Source organism: Apostichopus japonicus, chromosome 2 (assembly GCF_037975245.1).
Source record: "Apostichopus japonicus isolate 1M-3 chromosome 2, ASM3797524v1, whole genome shotgun sequence".
In the NCBI taxonomy this organism is placed as follows: Eukaryota; Metazoa; Echinodermata; class Holothuroidea; order Aspidochirotida; family Stichopodidae; genus Apostichopus; species Apostichopus japonicus.
The window spans coordinates 20,501,922-20,520,673 of NC_092562.1; the positions used below are offsets into that span (position 1 = coordinate 20,501,922).

The window sequence follows — 18,752 nt, forward strand, 5'->3', positions numbered from 1 at the left end:
ATGTATTTTTGTATTTATATATTTATTTTCCTCGTCGTTACTAACGCATATTAGACCTATAAGTTCGTATGAATACAATATGTATATAAAAATGTTCGTTTTCTATATGTAACACTTCTTTATGGAGGGCGGGGGAGCATAAGTATATAGATGACGTCACATCTTCATCGGATTGGGGGGGGGGGGTTAGATGAGGTGAATCGTTTCTAGAAAATACAGGTAAATTGCGTTGCCTGATTTTCTTTTGCACATAAGTTAGAGGATGTCTGTAGGCTCAAAATTAATATTGATAAGTTTGTAGACAATCATTTAATAAAAAAACTCTGCCAGCTATCCAAGCTGCACTTCGATCTATGCCACTGAGAATTGACCTTTTCCAACAGCTGAATTGTATGCATTCAAAAGCAGCTCCAGCTCAGTGCATTTAATGATATTAAAATACATAACCTATATATATATATATATATATAGCCGGCATGGTTTTGACAGCAGCGACCGATGCTGTGCACTATTGAACAGTTGAGGTCAAGTTTACATAAAAAAAGGCGGGGCAAACCTTTGAGTGACATAATGAGTGTGCTGAGAATGGAGATATATAGGCGTGGTTAAAACAACGTGGGTGGGCTTTAGCGTGCGTTCGGGATAGAGGTGGATAAAGAAGTACATAAGTGTTAACCCCACCCCTTCTCTATAATATATGAATATTTAGTGTGTTGAGGATGGAGCCCCCAGTAGCGCTGTAACCCCTGATCAAGTTACTGGCCTTTATTTTCTGATACAACAGGCCATAAGGTCAGTTTCACAGACGCAACACAAAATTCAATAATGGAACACGAAGGACTTTTATGGCCTCAAAGGACCTATCAAAGATTATTTCATATATCTCGAGGAATGTCATCCACAGGTGCTGTGATTTTTGATATGAATTTTACTGGAAAATTCCACTACACGAGTTGAAGGGGTGCGCCATCTATCGCATGATATAATATGAATAACACCGGTGAAGAAAATCATTTCTGTGTGGCAACGAGATACACTTTATGTTTAATGTCATGTAATGAAGCTAGGGTTTAGGTCAATCCTGTCAACAATCCATTGAAAATAAACGAAAAGGTACATGGTTTTAACTCATTGATTCATTCTTTAAATCTAATTCTCTAAAATACCCAACAAAACCAATCAAAATGATAGAGTTAAATTTATATAAGATGTAATCTATGATTTTTGTTGAGTCTCTCGTATAATCAGGCCTTGATCTCGTGACGATCACGGACTAGAATCGTGATCATGCTGACGAGTCGTGGAAACCGGTCAGTTCTTTATTAAGCAATGTGACATTCTGTATAATTATTTCATTGACAGGTTGAGAAAACCGGCGATAGTCTCTCATAACTAAGTTTTGCTGTCCTACCCCCCCCCCCATCTCCCACCCACCCCCGCCCCTAAATGCAATGAGTTATATACTTATCCTCCGCCCGCATATTCGTCAAACGTTCCGATAATGGATTGTAAGTGCATGTTACCTATAATTTTACCGGGGAAAGTAGAGTCACGAAATCTCTGTTAATTAACGCGATTTTCATCAGATTACGAGTGATACGGTTCAAGTGAACACGCCATTGATCAGATAACGAGGGACCGCTATTTATCTCATTTAACGTGTTAATCCATCCATGCAATTTTCGAACTCTCGTCAATATGACAATTATATAGGCAGATAACAAAAGCCACTAGCACAAAACGTGAAAGTTCTCAGGGAAATACTCATGATGGATACTTATCAAACAACAAATTCATCTTCTATCATGTGAATGTATGGTGTTGGATACGGTATAGGCTATCTCTTCCCTGTATTAGGCTCTACCGTACTTGACTTATACAGAATTGCTTCAACCAAAGATGATGAAAGTCTACATATCATGCGAATATAATAATGAACTTACTTTTAGCTTTTAGCCAATATGATAACTTCAAATAATCGTAGACCTCCATAGTATTAAGGAAAATGGACGGAGGAATCAGTTATTTGAAACATAACATTTCAAATTTTGGACATATTTCTTTGCCCATCTGGATTTACTCTCGACTCTGTAACTGTAAATAAGTTTTGCACTACACTCTTGTGTGTTCAGTGTGTACCACCCCTTTAATACCAGTCTTATCCCGATACCGAATCCCTGACCTCATTAGCCCCTGTCATATCTATAATGAATTTGTGATTCTACATCCTCTGCGTTTCCCGTAATGGAATATAAGTATAGCCTATATACATCGATTTCTTTGTGTTTTTCTCTGTGTGTGCTAGACCGTCCGGCCAGTTTGCTAGTATGTGAATTCCGATCCATATACGACTTTCTACTCACCGCTGTTCTTTCAGATTGCGCTCACTCCCTCTGTAATTAATTACACACCACTTGGCCGCGGACGGCAATAATAATGGGGGAGAACATATACGCACAATATCACTGAACCTTCGGAGTGAAGTTTATATATATATATATATATATATATATATATATATATATATATATATATATATATAAATGAAAATCGTGATGAGTTGGAAAATCAAGAACAGTGAAAAAACTTCCAGCCTCCACCGGGATACGAACCCAGGCCTTCCGCTCTGTACGCGGACACCCTAACCACTAGGCTATGGACGCTGATTGTATGTCCAGAGGTTCGAAACCGGTAAGGAAGATCGTAATTCCACTGTAGGCGTTTGTCACCTGTATCGAACAATACTAGTTCTGTTTTGGTGACATATTTTGCCTTACTCTAGAGATCAAACATGATGCTAACCAACTAGAAAATAAATTGAAATATACAGGAAACGGATAAAGGGGCAAAGAACGGATTACACATGCTTGTAGAACTGATAGTTGTTAAGGGGTCCCAAGTCTTTGTTGAGGCCGGTGATGTGAGACTTAATACGAAAGATCCGATCGATTTCTTTACGTTTACGTTCAGTAGCTGATTTGATGTTCGAGGCAATTAAAATACATTTTAAGTTTTTGAAAGAATGACTATGAAGATTGAAATGTTCGGAAACTGGGAATTTTTGTTATTATTAAAACGTAAGCGGAACCGGAAGACTGTTTCACCTACATGCCCTCTTCGCAAAGTACACAGTAGAAAGTTTCTTTTATATTGGCAAACTTAAGACAGCCGATATTGTGTTGTGGAAGATTAAAATGTTAGCCACTGGAAAACTGGTTTTGTTGAGTCTGATTGTGCTTTTGTGATTATTAAGTCGTATAAACGAAAAGAATGGAGGTTTTGCCAATGTATTGTATATCAGCAGTGGCGTAGGAAGGTACTTTTGATTGGGGGGGCTGAAGACTTATGGCCGGCCTGGGGGAGGGGTCTAAGGGGAGGGGGTGTCCCCCTCCCCTTTGGAATTTTTTGCATTTCCAGGTAGCCTCAGATGCAATTTGGTGCAATATAGCACACTTCAACACCGACTCCATTTTGTAAACTTAATTTTGTATTTTCACCTGGCCTTATATGCAGTTTGGTGCTCCAAATGAGATTTTTTTTTCTCATTTGGAAATGAAAAAGGGGTTTTCTGACTTGCGAAGCGGGGGGGGCGGAATGATACTTCCGCCCCTCCACATTTTTCACTGGGGGGGGGCTGGCGCCCCCCCCCCCCAGCCCCCCCGGTTCCTACGCCCTTGTATATCAGGACAGAGAACACAAGTGATAAGATATATCACAAAGGGAGTGTCACAATAATTGTATGGACCTGGATGAAACACACCCCTGAAGGAGAGAGCTGAATGTCAGGGTCCGGAATTTCCTGAATGTCTTGGGTTGGGAAGTTTCGGTGGAGGGTAAACGACTCCTAGCAAGGATGTTGCGTAGGCTGGGAGGTTGTCTTCTAGCAACTACAGGGAGGTTAATAAAAAAGTCACCCGTATCGTCTCCCAAGTGCAACGTGTTCCATTCATTTTTTATCAGCCTAATGAATGGATTTCATCATATATATATATATATATATATATATATATATATATATATATATATATATATATATATATATATATATATATATATATATTCATATATATATATATATATATATATATATATATATATATAATATATATAATATAACGAAAATCCACGTTTACTCCAAAAGAAAATATTATTAGAGAAAACCAGAGAAATAAGATATGACTCATAATTGTCAAATAAGGAGTAAAGTTGTAGAAAATATATTGGAAGTCGACTGCCAAGTATTGCTGACGAAGGTCCCAGGGGGACCGAAAATTCAGCCTTTATGTGAAAGAGCATAATTTAAGTACAGATGGTGTGAAAATAGGGAGGATTGAAGGTGATATAAACCATTTTAGAAAATCTTTGGTTAAATGTTGATATTACTCCGGGCGAATATGGGTTGGGTTTGAGTATACTAAACTTGCTAGGCCTCTCCTAGCTCAAAACCTAATCAGTCATGATATGGATATTTGCAAGTGCCATGATAGGCCAAGATCTCAGCTATCATGTGTGGGTAGGATATACCCAGCTGCAGTGGCGTAGGAAGGTACTTTTGAGTGGGGGGGCTGAAGACTGATGGCCCCTTCCCCCTCCCCTTTGGATTTTTTTTGCATTTCCAGGTGGCCTCAGATGCAATTTGGTGCAATATAGCACACTTCAACACCCACTCCATTTTGTAAATAATTTTGCATTTTCACCTGGGCTTAGATGCAATTTGGTGCTCCAAATGATATTTTTTCTCATTTGGAAATTAGAAAGGGGTTTTCTGACTTGCGAAGCGGGGGGGGGGGAGGGCGGAATGATACTTCCACCCCTCCATATTTTTCAATGGGGGCTGGCGCCCCCCCCCCCCCAGCCCCCCCCCCCCGGTTCCTACGCCCTTGCCCAGCTGAAAACTTCTATCTATGCTTTGACAGGTCTTGAAAGTGATATGTAAGTCAATGGAACAATTAATTGTGGTGCGAGACTTAAAAAGCTCAGTTGAAAGCTTTCAGCTGTGCTAAAGTAACCCATGTGCGCAGTCGCACTTGCGAGTCATTGGTTTGTTGAAGTCGTACGACCACAGACCGTGTAGTGTAACAACAGTGATTGTACAGTGTCTCAGTGATAAGACCGTGCACAGTACAGTGTTAAGTGTGTACACCGTGTACCTATGTCCACAACTTCTTTTACTTTGGTGTTGAGCTTAATTAGTTCCATAGTTTGGTCTGAAATAGGTCACAGCGTCAGAAGGTTGATCAAATATTCATTTTGTGCATATATTCAGACACGACAAAGGCAGCGCGATAATGTAGAAATATTTGCAGGCCATGCCAAGTATATACCGTGTATTATAATGGGCTAAGAATTATTATTATCGTTATTATTATGATATAATTGTTTTGATTATCATTGTTATCATTATTATGGGTTTTTTTCATGTTTAGATTCAGTCTGATGAACTGAGGGTACGTTAAAGGATACAATAATCAAAGACAAAAATTGTTCAAGCCCTAATAACGTTTTTATATAATATTCCGGCTTTCAAGACATACAACTTTAAAATAGGCATAAGTCTTTGGAATGCTAAATTGATGATGAGGTCGGCTCCCCAGTTCAGGTCTAAATGTTAAAGGGTGTAAATACTCGCGCACAACGAAACGTCTCATGCCGGTAATCTGTCCTAGTTTCGAATGAGGTGTAACAGAAGTGTTAGACACTACCATCGATCCCAGAAAATACACACACAGCTTGCTACCGTCGGTAAGTAGACACTAGTGTACAGTCAATACATACAGCTACGGTCAATACCCACAACACTGTACATAGCAGCGATGGACATCTCAGGTCTAGATAAAATATAACAAGGTATCACGTTTCATTACCGGTGCTGTCTGCATTGTAGCGACAAGAAGAAACCTTCACTTGCAAGCAACGGAAAGTTAACTTTTTTTCAGAGCGCGGCACGTGGTTTGGGGCGAGTCTTCAATGCCTTTAAAATGTTAATTAATATTTTTACCAATTCTTATAACTCAACCAGAATAGATTATATTAACTTCATATAACCAACAACGCACTCTTGGAGGACATTCAACACATTTGTCCTTGAGACCTTGACATCTATCCTTGACACGTTTGTTATCTAAAGGTGTAAACATGTTTTATCAGACTATGTAAACTTTTAACGGTTTTCTACTGAGTTTTATGTTATATCCGAGGAATTGACCTAATCGTCTGTGTTAGACTATGGAGCTATTTACGGTAATACTAATAGCTCCATGGTTAGACATATAAGCAGTCCATCGACTTTAACTGTCAAGCCTCAGATATTTAAAGGTGAACTTCATTTATCAAAAGTTAAAGAGCGGTATATATAAATGCAGCCTGCAGGCTGTAGTATTTGTATGACAGTGTTTTATATAGCGGTCCACAGCATTCCCCAAATTAAGTCTTGTACCATGTATAATGTCAAAAACATTTTCAAACTTTCTGCATGGTTTAGTATGTCATAGCGGGTATATTCACAATTCAACGGTTAATAAAGTAATGACATTTCATGTTATTTTCTATCTTGAAGATTGCCTAGTCGTTGAGTAGGAGTCTACAACCAATGGCCTATCCTAACAGTTAGTGAATACTGCCAGTGTGACCGGATGGGTTATTTATCCATTTGTAGTAATTTATGTTACAATCTAATATTCGGTGTTCATTAGTATTTCAAGTCCTTGGCAAATTCGATGAAGGACAGTGTTATATCAAAAAGTCCATACGGAAACAAACAGATGAACAGGTTCAGCCTAGGCTGGTGCTTTATACTTTAAGTTAGTGAACCGTAACTGGTTGAATTCACCTTGAGTATAGAAGGAGTGCCATAGGTTGGTGCTTAAATACAATGGGTTAGGCGGTACTGAAAAGAATGACGAAAAAACTTTGTTATAAGCTACTGTAATTTACAGAATATTATCCAATCAGAACTTTGGAAGTTACAACTTATTGCACCAAAAAACAAAACAAAAATGAGTAAATATATGGTAAACTTGAAAATTACAATAGATTGTTTTCTCGAAGATAGATATCAACGGAACGACTTAAATTCTTTCGCACCTTCTCATATACACACCTCCATAAATTGTGAATTTTGAAGTCGCAGTTGCCAGTCAATTTTGTGTTATTCTATGTTATTAAAGAAAATTCATGATCTTAGTTATAAACTTTATTAACAGAGGTAACATTTAAAAATCCGGCAGAACGTCGTACGAAGCTACTGCAGACAACGCCTCAAAAGTCTATAACTGGGTAAGTGCATAGAATTGTTTCTTGAAAAGTTCATACAACATAGCAAATTGACATGCAGAGTTATACGTTCGAGTTCACAGTGTGTCGCCGACACAAATGTATTTCTTTTATAAGATATTATATATCATATATTATATCGGCAGTCTGTTAAACTTATAAATGTATATGTTGAATTGAAAAACAAAATGGAAAAGGTAAACGTAACAGTGAAGTGTTGCTCAATTGGCATAGTATGAAAGGGTTATAAAATGTCGAAACTTAAAACCTGCAGTCCGCTATACTATTTTTGTTTTTTTTTTGGTCAAAATGTTGTATGTATATGCTATCCTTAAATTGTATCAGATATTTCTCATAATGTTTTATGTTAAATTTAAATAATGCAACTATCATAAATATGACGCGGCGCGTGTGGATGTGTACAACCCCCCCCCCCTCCCTCTTCACGACCTCTCTTTATCACACACACATACACACACGCAAATGCAAAGTAGTTGCCTTTCAACCTAATTATAGACCGAATTTATAGTCTAAATATCTCTCAGAATGTACCATATATAATAATATAAGTAATTGGGAGAGGACCCCGGAACCTCCTATACCGATGCCGGGAGTCGGCTTCAACGATCGGGTGATACATCTTTGTTCGCTAGAAGGTTTTGCAAACATTCATTCTGTTTGTATTCACATCCGTGTCTATATGTCACTTTGTGTATACTTCACTTCTATCAGTGACCCCACAAGATAATACTTAGGCTATTTACTCTGAATCATGGAATTTCGCAGATCTAATCCGTCACATAGGCCTACGTTGTTTGTACAATCAGTCACATCGGTTCGAAGAATAATAGTTATAGAACAAACCAACAACACGTATATAATTTATCCATATGTTTTAAGAAAATGAATATGTTAAATACATAGTAAAGCTTTGTATATGGCCTATATGACAAAACACGACTGCATGTTTATATGAGTTAATACAACTATGCCTATATACGATAACACACAACGGGCGCGATGCGCATGCATGGGACCATATATAATAAAAACATGTTCTAGCATCTCAACAGCTTTATTAACGCTTATCAACAGTTATGACTGGTATCTGCTTGCGTTCCCGTTGCTCAAATTATACGGTTGATCCCTAAAGTAAACTGGCTATCACACAGAAAACGAAATTTACTCCAATTGCGAGTAAAGTTACATCCCCAGTTCTACTAGGCAAATGCGAGTAAATTTACGACCACTATGAGTATTCTTAAATGGCGCTGGTAGTAAAGTTACTATATAAGCCTCGTAAAGTTACATCCCGAAAACTACCAGGAAGTTTGTTTAAATTTACTATTCGAACCATAAACATACTCAAGCCATGAGTAAAATTACTATTCACTAAACCATTTATTTAATCTTAAGAAATGAAAGCTGAGAAAACATATTGTAGTTTTGTCAATGTTTTATTGAAACAAATACGTATCAAATCAAACGCGTCAGAACAGAACAAAAGAAGGCACACTAAACACATGTACTCTCATAAAACAGTAAAAGTATTCTAAGACTTGTTAAAACGATATCTTCCTTGAAAATACGTAAAAAGCGGATGACTTTGATCAATCTTTTCCGTTCATGAAAAACACATAATTTTCTTTGCAAGATATGCTTTGGCTAATTAACTTTATGTATATATGCTATGACTTATAAAATGACCAGATATAATGACGAGAACGATAAACACCATTGATTTCCAATCAATTAAACATCAACGATTATTTGTTTTCGTAGTACAAAAAACTCTGCTTTAGGATGTAATCAACACCAAACATCTTTAAACTTTTTAGATTTCTCCCGCCCATGCATGTGTACATCTCAAAGGGTTGAAATGTTTTACATATAAATACATTGTTATGATACTAAATTCTAATATGAAACTTTAGTGATTTACTTTTAATATCATCATGGAAAGGTTGACATAAACTTGAAATGATGATCATTCATTGGAAAGGGTTAACAATTATAAATCAAAGTGCATCAAACATGGATTTGCAAGTGCAGACCAGAACTTTTTCAGCCCATGCAGCAATTATTTATGAAGAATAAATAATTTATACGAAAGAAAATGGAAAAGAACAGTCAAAACCTTTGTTTTTTCAAAAGTTTCTTTGCATTGGTAATAAAATGAAGAAAAACATACACCTAAACTTTGAGAAACAGAATAACAATACTTTTTACACTTTTTTGCTTTCAATTAGTTTTCCATTGTATGGAACTCTTAGTCTATTAAAGTTCTGAACACAGAGCTATATGAAGGTCCTTTGAATCAGTAATTACATAGTTTGTGTTTTTTCTGTTCTGGACTAATATCATTGTTTCAGCCAGCAGTAATGGATTTTAACATATCTTCGATACTCAATATCAAAGTTAGTGCAAATCAGGGTGTTTTACACTTTGGAGGTACATGAAAGTACCTTTTGAATAAGTGATTGTGCACCCCGTGTTGTTGTATTCTTCGCTCCAAGCATGGTTTCTGCCAGCAACAAGGAATTTTTACATTCCTTTGGATACTCCATATCAAAGGCAGGGTATGTGCAAATTAGACAACAAAGAGCATCTAACATCGATTTGCATGTTTGCTTCCTCAGACATAGCCAGTGTTTCATCAAAATGACAATTATTATGCACCCTTTTCAGATGTTTCTTAAATGAATCAATTTTAACATAAGTCTTTTCACAATTTTTTATTCCGCATCTAAGTGAAAAATGTTGCTCATGAGAGTGAATGAGGTGTAAATGTTCTAAGAGTTTGTTGAACCTTCCTGTCCAAAAGACCAAACATTTTGGGCATTGGTAATTTAAATTCCACCTATTTTCTGCCATGCTTACTTTGCGTATGTTTGACTCCTTTTCAGGACTGTCGTTCTGCAGTGTTTATGAAAATCTGAAATGAAAAAGAACCATTTCATTTCAAAACATCATTATACAGTAAAGTGCATACGAAATATGTTTTCCAGTTATTTAAAGATAATACTGTCGATAGCAGTATAACTGTATTACTGACTGATTAAATGTAACTTGGTGTAATCCAGTAACACCTTTCTATGTAGGCCTAAAACATTTATAAAATCACATTTAGGCATTAGCATCAATGGGCTTATATTTGACTAATGGCTATCGACAACCATTAAATTCAAAATCATGATTCAAGGCAGTTTTCTTTACTGATGGCTACAATGACCTGTTGAACAGAGCATGCTTTCAAGTGGACTATGGTGAAAGTCTATGATACAGTAGAAGTATAGGATCAAAATCATCGATAAAACAGGACAAAAGAAAAATTTTGTAGCCCAAAATTAGGACAAAAGTAAGACTTTTGAAAGTAGTCAGTATTCATCAACGTTTGCAGCACTTTATGAATATTTTAGGCAATGGAATTGTCCGTTGATTTTCACATTAATATTATAAATTTTTTCAGTCTTTGAGAAGAATAAAGTAGTCGGAATTAAATAAAAAAAAAGGAGAAACTATTAACTGCTGTAAATTAGGCCTATATGCATTTTAAAACTCTGAGACATCGATCAGCATCTGTTTATAACATCAAGGACATGACAGAGCTTTGACTTCAATCAATAATTTCATTATTCTTCCCTCCTTATCATCAGAATATGACAATTTATCATTTGATGTACGTTTCTCACTAAATTTCATCCAGCCTAGTTCATCATGATCAACTACTTCATACTGGTACACTTATGAATTTTAGTGAAGGATTTTGTAGCAATGGTGATTCAACTAAGCGGCCTGTGTATTGACTTCTGTGGTCTATTGTTACTGCAAGAATAATGAAGGCTTTTAGTTTAAGGGGTTTGTATAAACAATGGCAGACCTATATAATTTGAATGAAATTAGGCATAAAGGCTAGGCCTAATTTTATTCAAATACCTAGGTATATAGTGCCTGACTTTCACATTTTTAAATAGTATATTTCTACCTCTGCTGACCCAATGATAAGCTACTTCTGCTTCTCACCCGACCTTTACTACATTAAGAGTCATGTACCCTATAATAAGGTAGCCTAGATGATGTTCCAACTTCCAAGTAGCATGGTAATTTGGTTGTTCATGTTCTTATATAGGCCCTAGGCCCCCATTATTATTATTTTTTTTAACAGTACATCTCAAGTTATAACAAGTATGATCTCTTTCACAATATTACCCTATAGGGCCTACTGTTAATACCCCCCCCCCGGCCCCCACTCTGCTTTGGCAGGGCTAGGGCCTGCACAAACACAATGAAATTGCTACTCGTTAGGACTAAGTAAGGCTGGACTACACAGAACCACATATCATTGCCGTCATAAACTTTCGGCTAAGTGGAACAATAGTACTAGCAGCATATGCGGGTCATTTCTTAGTTGAACAACTGCCACACTGCTGTTCACAAAGTCAACGTCAACTCAGATGGCATATGCCTAGCCTATTACCAATTCTTTTAGCCTAGTCTATGCCTACTTACACGTAAATGTAGACCTAGCCTACAAAGACTACGGGACAACGCTGCCCAAGTATGCTATCCTAACGTTACAACTTACAAGTAACCTTGCAGGTAACTGTCACTGTACGTATCAGTCTAGTAGCTGAATGAGTTGATATAATAATGAAAAGTTAGGTATAGTCCACGACCAGTGCTGTTGGATCATCTTTTCGATAAAATACTTACTCTTAGATGCTTAACGAAACACCCACACCAAAAGAAGTGAGGACGGATTGAGTAACGTGTAACTTCGTGAGCGCCGGGTATAAGGTTGTATGCGTGAAAGTGACGTATTCATCGTACGAAGTAGTAGTCGTTGAAAACGGCGTGTGAGATTATTCTAATACTAGTAAAGTTAAACACGAACGTGTACTTCAACTCTCGTTGTTGTAAGACATCTCTGAAGCGATTGAGTAAATTTACCATGGTCAAGGGTAAAATTAAATGTGCGAATAGTTTTATCATTTGAAGCTAGTATTAATACCACTAAAGCTCTAATTCTACGTTTCTTGCGTAGACGAATGAGTAAATTAAAGCATGATGGTACAAATACTCACACAAACCTAAGCAAGCTCGTTCAAACACACAATATGTGAACGAATAATAGTTTTGACACTCATTTGTTAAGTAAATTTACTCTCAATGAGTACTTTTTGTTTTCTGTGCAGATCTATACTCGAAGTTTGAACCGAGTATTGAAAGCAAGGGCGTAGGAACCGGGGTGGCTGGGGGGCGCCAGTCCCCCCAGTGAAAAACGTGGAGGGGCGGAAGTATCATTCCGCCCCCCCCCCCGGTTCGCAAGTCAGAAAACCCCTTTTTCATCTCCAAATGAGAAAAAAAATCTCATTTGGAGCACCAAATTGCATCTAAGGCCAGGAGAAAATACAAAATTAAGTTTACAAAATGGAGTGGGTGTTGAAGTGTGCTATATTGCACCAAATTGCATCTGAGGCCACCTGGAAATGCAAAAAATTCCAAAGGGGAGGGGGACACCCCTCCCCTTAGACCCCTCCCCCAGGCCGGCCATCAGTCTTCAGCCCCCCCCCCCTCTCACTCAAAAGTACCTTCCTACGCCACTGATTGAAAGTGTATTTGATGGCTGCCTAACCTACCTGATATTTACTGTATACGGTACTGTATAGTTAAATCTTCTGTTTTATGCACCTATACATGTTTAGACAAGAAAAACATCATGCAGGGTAAGGAGGATCCAAGATTCTGAGAGGGTGGGTGGTGGCGGGGTGGTGGTATGGTCCCGTGTAGATGTTTAAGAGTACGGGTTCTCCCACAGGAAAAAAAAGAAGCAAATTTTGATGTGAGATTTAGGTGTATTCTCCAGGCATAGGCTTTAGGTCTACAGGCATGATTGTACTAACAACTACTTCTCATTCTTTTGTGGGTGGGGTTTAACAGTGTGTGTTGGGTAGGGGTGGGGGTAGGGGTGGGGGTAGGGGTGGGGGTGGGGTGGGGTGGGGTTAAATATTACACTAGTAATTCTATTAAATCTGGGGCACGGTCATGGAAATGAATAATGTCCTCTATATGTCTACCCTGTACATTGTTCAATCGAAGTATTCACAGTCATTATGTCTCGCCTTTGATCCACGGAGATCATTTATTTACCCCTCCCCCCTCCCCAACCCCCCCCCCCGCCACTTTGAAACCCCTACCTCAACCTTGTATATACAGATGCATGCTATCATTAGTTAAGATACCGTTATCTGCTATACTTCTTGATATTTTGTTTCAATTGTGACAAATATTTTTCTCGATACATGCTGTATGGTTTGATCTCAATTTTTTCAAAATATTCTTTGATTTGAAATTGAAATCTGATACCATTGATCAATAGTTCTATTTCTCTTTCCTTTTATGCAGCATAAATTGTTGAGATATTTACAGAAAACCACAGAGATCTGTCTCGTAAGCGGAAACGGTGAGTCTGCCCAGTATAGCTTTCCTAATTCTACAAAACAATGTAACCGCAAAGAAAACTTGTCAATATTTGTGACTGATAAATTGTTATCGTGTATTTACATCCATTTCCAGATACACGAACATATATACACACGCATTCTAGCCTATATAACCGACGTGCTCTTTGTTAGAATCTTAAAATAAAAAAACAATAATAAACTTTGAAAGATTTCTTAATTTAGGGTTAGTTGTAGGTTGAAGAATCAAACAACATTTCACATAATAATCAACGTCACTTTAACAGTTTTGATTTCGTTGGACATTGGGAAGTAAATTAGCGCCTTTATGAGTTTTTCTTCAGCTCAACTTTAAAGTAACATACACGCAAGGAAATTTAGGAGGAAAAAGAAATCTTTCGGAAATTGCTTACTTTTCTATTTTCCTACATTTGTTCTCACAAATGGCTATGATATGATACTTCCATATTATCAGTTCTGTTGAATCATTAAAACGGAAGTCAGCAGCGTATAGATGGCACATATTTTGTAGTCATACAAAAGCTATATATGAAATTGCTTGTCCCATGCCCCCCCCCCCATCCCGCTCCACATCACCCCGCTCCACCCCACTCGCGACCCGTCCTCCTACCTTCAGTTTGTGATAAACCGCTTCAAAAAATACTCCTACTGCATGGGAGAGAGAGAGAGAGACATGCTTGGGTGGGGTGGGGGGAGGGAGTATATATGTCAGCTTAATTGTGAGAGCGTGGTGGCCAATTGGCTAAGGCGTCGGACTCGTGATCCAAGGATTGCTGGTTCGATTCCTACCTAGTTCATTACGTTGTGTCCTTGGGCAAGGTGCTTTACCTCACTTGCCTCTCTCCACCCAGGGGTTAAATGGGTACCTGTAAGGTAACTTGTCATTGGGCGCAGTATATAACTGCTGTCGACTGGAGGGATTGTCTCTGGGACAGGTTATCATTGACCAGGGGTTATATAACTTCTGTAAAGCGCTTTGAGACCTATCGCTGGTATATAGCGCTATATAAAAAGCAAATATATTATTATTATATATTAAAACCACGTGATGTATGCGTACCCAATAGTATATCATTCATGATGACAACAAACATTGTTTCATTTGGCTTCTCGATAGAAAATGACGTCACATTCAGCCAGCTCTTATAGTTACTCGTCCAAGTCGACAACAGGTGGAGGAGGAGGAGGAGGAGGTCTATCGACTTACAGTTACGGCGACAAAGATGCAGGCAACTCGAGCAAAGACAAAGTGGTGGTCAAGAACTCCGACATGGAGGATGACATGAAGGAAGAAGCAACAAAGATCACGCAAGAAGCTTTCGATCAGTTCAAAGTAGAGAAGGATATAGCTGCCTACATCAAGAAGGAGTTCGACTCGAAATTCGGAGCAGCCTGGCATTGCATTGTGGGTAGAAACTTTGGTAGTTACGTCACTCATGAGACACGTAACTTTATTTACATGTACGTGAAACAAGTCGCCGTGTTGCTCTTTAAATCGGGATGACACTCTTACTATTTTGCCTTTTCTTCATGATTTCTTTTAGTTTTTTGGGGGTCGCAGAGAGATATTTGTAGATTTAGACCCAATTTGTGTCTTTATTGTTAAAAGAAATATTTTTTTTAAAAAAACATTCGTTTTGAATTCCTTGCATTGTATGTGTCTTTGAAATTTCGCAACTTTTCGAGAATTTCTTTAGCAAGTTTGGTACATCATTCTTGTGTTGAATATGACGGGTTTAACTGGAATATAGATTGAAAGGAAGAATGGAGGCGTAACTTCATGGAATGATTTGTACGGTCCACGATTAGACTGCCTTTGTTTATCCTATGTCACCATGGAAACTTGTAAACACAAAGATTGTCCCAAGACTAAGAATACCGAGGAAATAGATGGTAAAATCCTCTAATTATATGATGGAAGGTATGATACACTTCATCATATCTATAGCAGGTTTGGTTTTGGTTTTGTCACCGTGTATAGTCACTTTAATATTGTTCAACTTTCATTTAATATTGTTAAAATAATTCATATTTCAATCAATCTCCCGTTGCACTTGCATGTTGTCATTTTCTTGTACTTAAAGGTCATTACCAATAAGTAAAATATTATTTTAAAATTGCTGTAAAAAGAATTTGCAAAGATGTAGTCTAGTGGAACAGGGATATACGTTCCCCTGCAGGCAGGTACTGCGAGGCCCGCCCTATGGTATGCATTTTGAACATTTACTGTATACCTCCCAATTCTACTTAAGTATAATATATTTTCCTTTAGTCGAATTCAATTCAACTTAGATGAAAAAAGAATTCCAGTTAAGTAGAGCACAAATGTTCTATTTTACGTAAGTGGAATGCAATTTCACTTAAGTAGAATTGTTTTCCACTTAAGTGAAAAAGACTTCCACTTAAGTAGAATAAAAATGTTCTATTTTATTTAAGTGGAATGCAATTTTTACTTAAGTATAGAATTGTATTCCACTTAAGAAGAAGATAATTTCACTTAAGTTTAATGATACTTAAGTGGAGTGGCATTTTATTCAAGTGAATGAAATATGTGGTCTATTTTATTTAAGTGAAATATAATTCTACTTTACAATTCTACTCAAGTGAAATTGCATTCCACTGAAGTAAAATAGAAACACTTGTATTCTTATTAAGTGAAATTCAATTCCACTTTGCCATTTCACTAAAGTAGAATTCCAATTTACACAAGTAAAATTGGACAATATTGGCCTCTATTTTACTTAAGAAGAATACAAGCTCATTTAAGTTACATTGAATTTCACTTAAGTAGAATGCATTTCACCTAAGTCATATTAGAGGGTAAATGTTAAAACGGCTTGTCATATAAGGCCCTCCCATACAGCGATATGGGTTATTAATTAGACAATTAAATGCATTGTATAAAGTTACAAATAACCCGCTTCATTTTCTAGCATATTTTAGCATATTTGAGTCAGTACTGATGGTCTTTAAGGCCATGCATGTTTAACTTATAAAGGTAGCACAAAATCCGATCAAATCGTTAATTGCTGGCTAATTAGAGACCTCTGAGTGAGAAAAAATCTATCAACCTATTTTTAACTTCATCAATTGATATCTCTTTGATATCGTTTTGATGACTATATATGACTTGGATGCAATATATTTTATCAAACTTAGATTCGGGGCGCAACCACGATTTTGTTCTGGGGTCAGTCGGTAAGATAATATGTCGTCTAGGGGAGGGTTCTAAGGTGGAAGGGTGGCCCCTCCCCTCAGTTGAGAATTCTTTGTAAAATGGAGAGCTTGTACAGCACATATATACATGTTGTGTATTTATGCAAACTAAAAATTTGTTTAATATTCTGTCTGCCGATGCGGGTGGTGGGATGGGGAATGAGCGTTGATTTTGTTCAGGGACGGGGATAAAGTCCCCAGATGGTTATGGCCCTGAGTCAGATATACCGGTGCCGTGTACAATGACGAATAGTTACAAAGGATTTGTATGCTGGGAAGGGGGGGGGTGGGTGGTATGGTGAGGGTGAGGGTAATCTACGTTGATTTGATAGTAACAAACTTGTTGCTGGATATGTTTAATCATCTTTAGGTATAATATACTGGTGACCTGAAGTCAATGTTCATAAGTTTGTCCTTGAATGATGGTCTAATATTTGAGAACTTTTCTCGACACATTCTGCATGTTGATTTCGAATACATAATGTCAATGCTTCCTATTGCAATTTATAGCTTGTTGTTATTGAGGCTTCGGTGTTTCAAGTGTATTTTCTTTTTGACCTTGAGTTTACCAGTTTCCAATAGTATAATTGTTCACAAACCCTAATTTAGAAGCTAAGAATTCCGTTTCCGTCAGGGGTTCTCAAAAGGTGGCCTATGGGCCAAATCCGGCCCGCAAACGCCGAGTCCGACCCGCGAAGACTGAAAAACGACATTCACTGTGCACGGTATGATAGTGCATGGGGTCTAGCTCTGCACGGTACGGCATTCTTGGCTTGAACACCCTACCGGCCATTGCTCGATATATGTAGGTATAGTTAGATTTTGATTCTCTTTGGCCCTTTGCTCCAACCAATATTTCTCTCTGGCCCAGCTATGGTATGTCAATATAAAGCCCTTGGACTTACCGGTGCTCTGACCGAGTGGATATAAATGCGTTGACATTGAAGCAATGAGGCTTAGCAATCGTCAGGTTCGGGGTGCGATCCCCGACCGTGTTATAGTAAGGTGGTGCCCTTGTATCACGACTGGTGAGTATTTATACTTTCCTTGATCTCTTGTTTTGACTAATTAAAACATTTCATGAACCTTATCCCGTATATATTGTACTACTTACCGGAATCTCTCATCAAAGACTTTTTATTGAAGAACCTAACCTGGATGTTCATAAATTTAGGAAATTAATAAACCTGCATGTCCAGAAATTTAGGAAACTAATTAAAGATCATTTCTTGATACGAGAGGAAACAAATAACTGGATCACGAATATCATCGCACCGCAGAGAGATGACGAAGCTACGGAAAGGTATAAATGCCATCCATCAAAAGGGGTGCTGTGGCCGAGTGGATAAAAGGCGGTGGCATTTGAAACAATTAGGCTGAGCCTGTAATAAGGAAGTTCGTTGGTTGTATAAGTCAACTGTTAACAGTCTTTGCAGTTTCGGGAATATTTGCACACACAAAAAATATATTGTTGAACTCTCGAAAAATGCAACAAAATATTGCAAAATGTAACATTTGTGAGTTTCAATTGCAATTCCTACACTGGGTACAACGAAGATGACGCTTATCTAGAGGGCCGTTCCCCATGCAACATTTAGACGACAAATGGTGTATTCTGAGGCAACTAGGTCTATATAATTAGTCATAAACGCAAGGTTTTGTTCATAAATACTTTGTATGAGGTTGAACAGAAAAACAAAGATGGGGGGGGGGGGGAGGGGTGGGGGATAAACACGTTGTAGTGGTCCAGTCCTTCCCCGGTAGAACGTATAAAAAAAACCT

The 18,752-nt window shown here is 37.7% G+C and overlaps 1 protein-coding gene across 1 annotated transcript; it reads left to right on the forward strand.

Moving 5' to 3' along the window:
• Positions 1-7,023: 7,023 nt before the first annotated feature.
• On the forward strand, positions 7,024-15,371 carry LOC139981630 (dynein light chain LC6, flagellar outer arm-like). Its single transcript, XM_071994165.1, has 3 exons — positions 7,024-7,275; positions 13,678-13,735; positions 14,872-15,371. The coding sequence occupies exon 3, from the start codon at positions 14,875-14,877 to the stop codon at positions 15,256-15,258; it is 384 nt and encodes a 127-aa protein (XP_071850266.1). The 5' UTR covers positions 7,024-7,275; positions 13,678-13,735; positions 14,872-14,874; the 3' UTR covers positions 15,259-15,371.
• Positions 15,372-18,752: the final 3,381 nt, after the last annotated feature.

Coding starts and splice junctions, on each gene's coding strand:
- LOC139981630 (XM_071994165.1), top strand. CDS start 14,875: ATGACGTCACATTCAGCCAGCTCTTATAGTTACTCGTCCAAGTCGACA.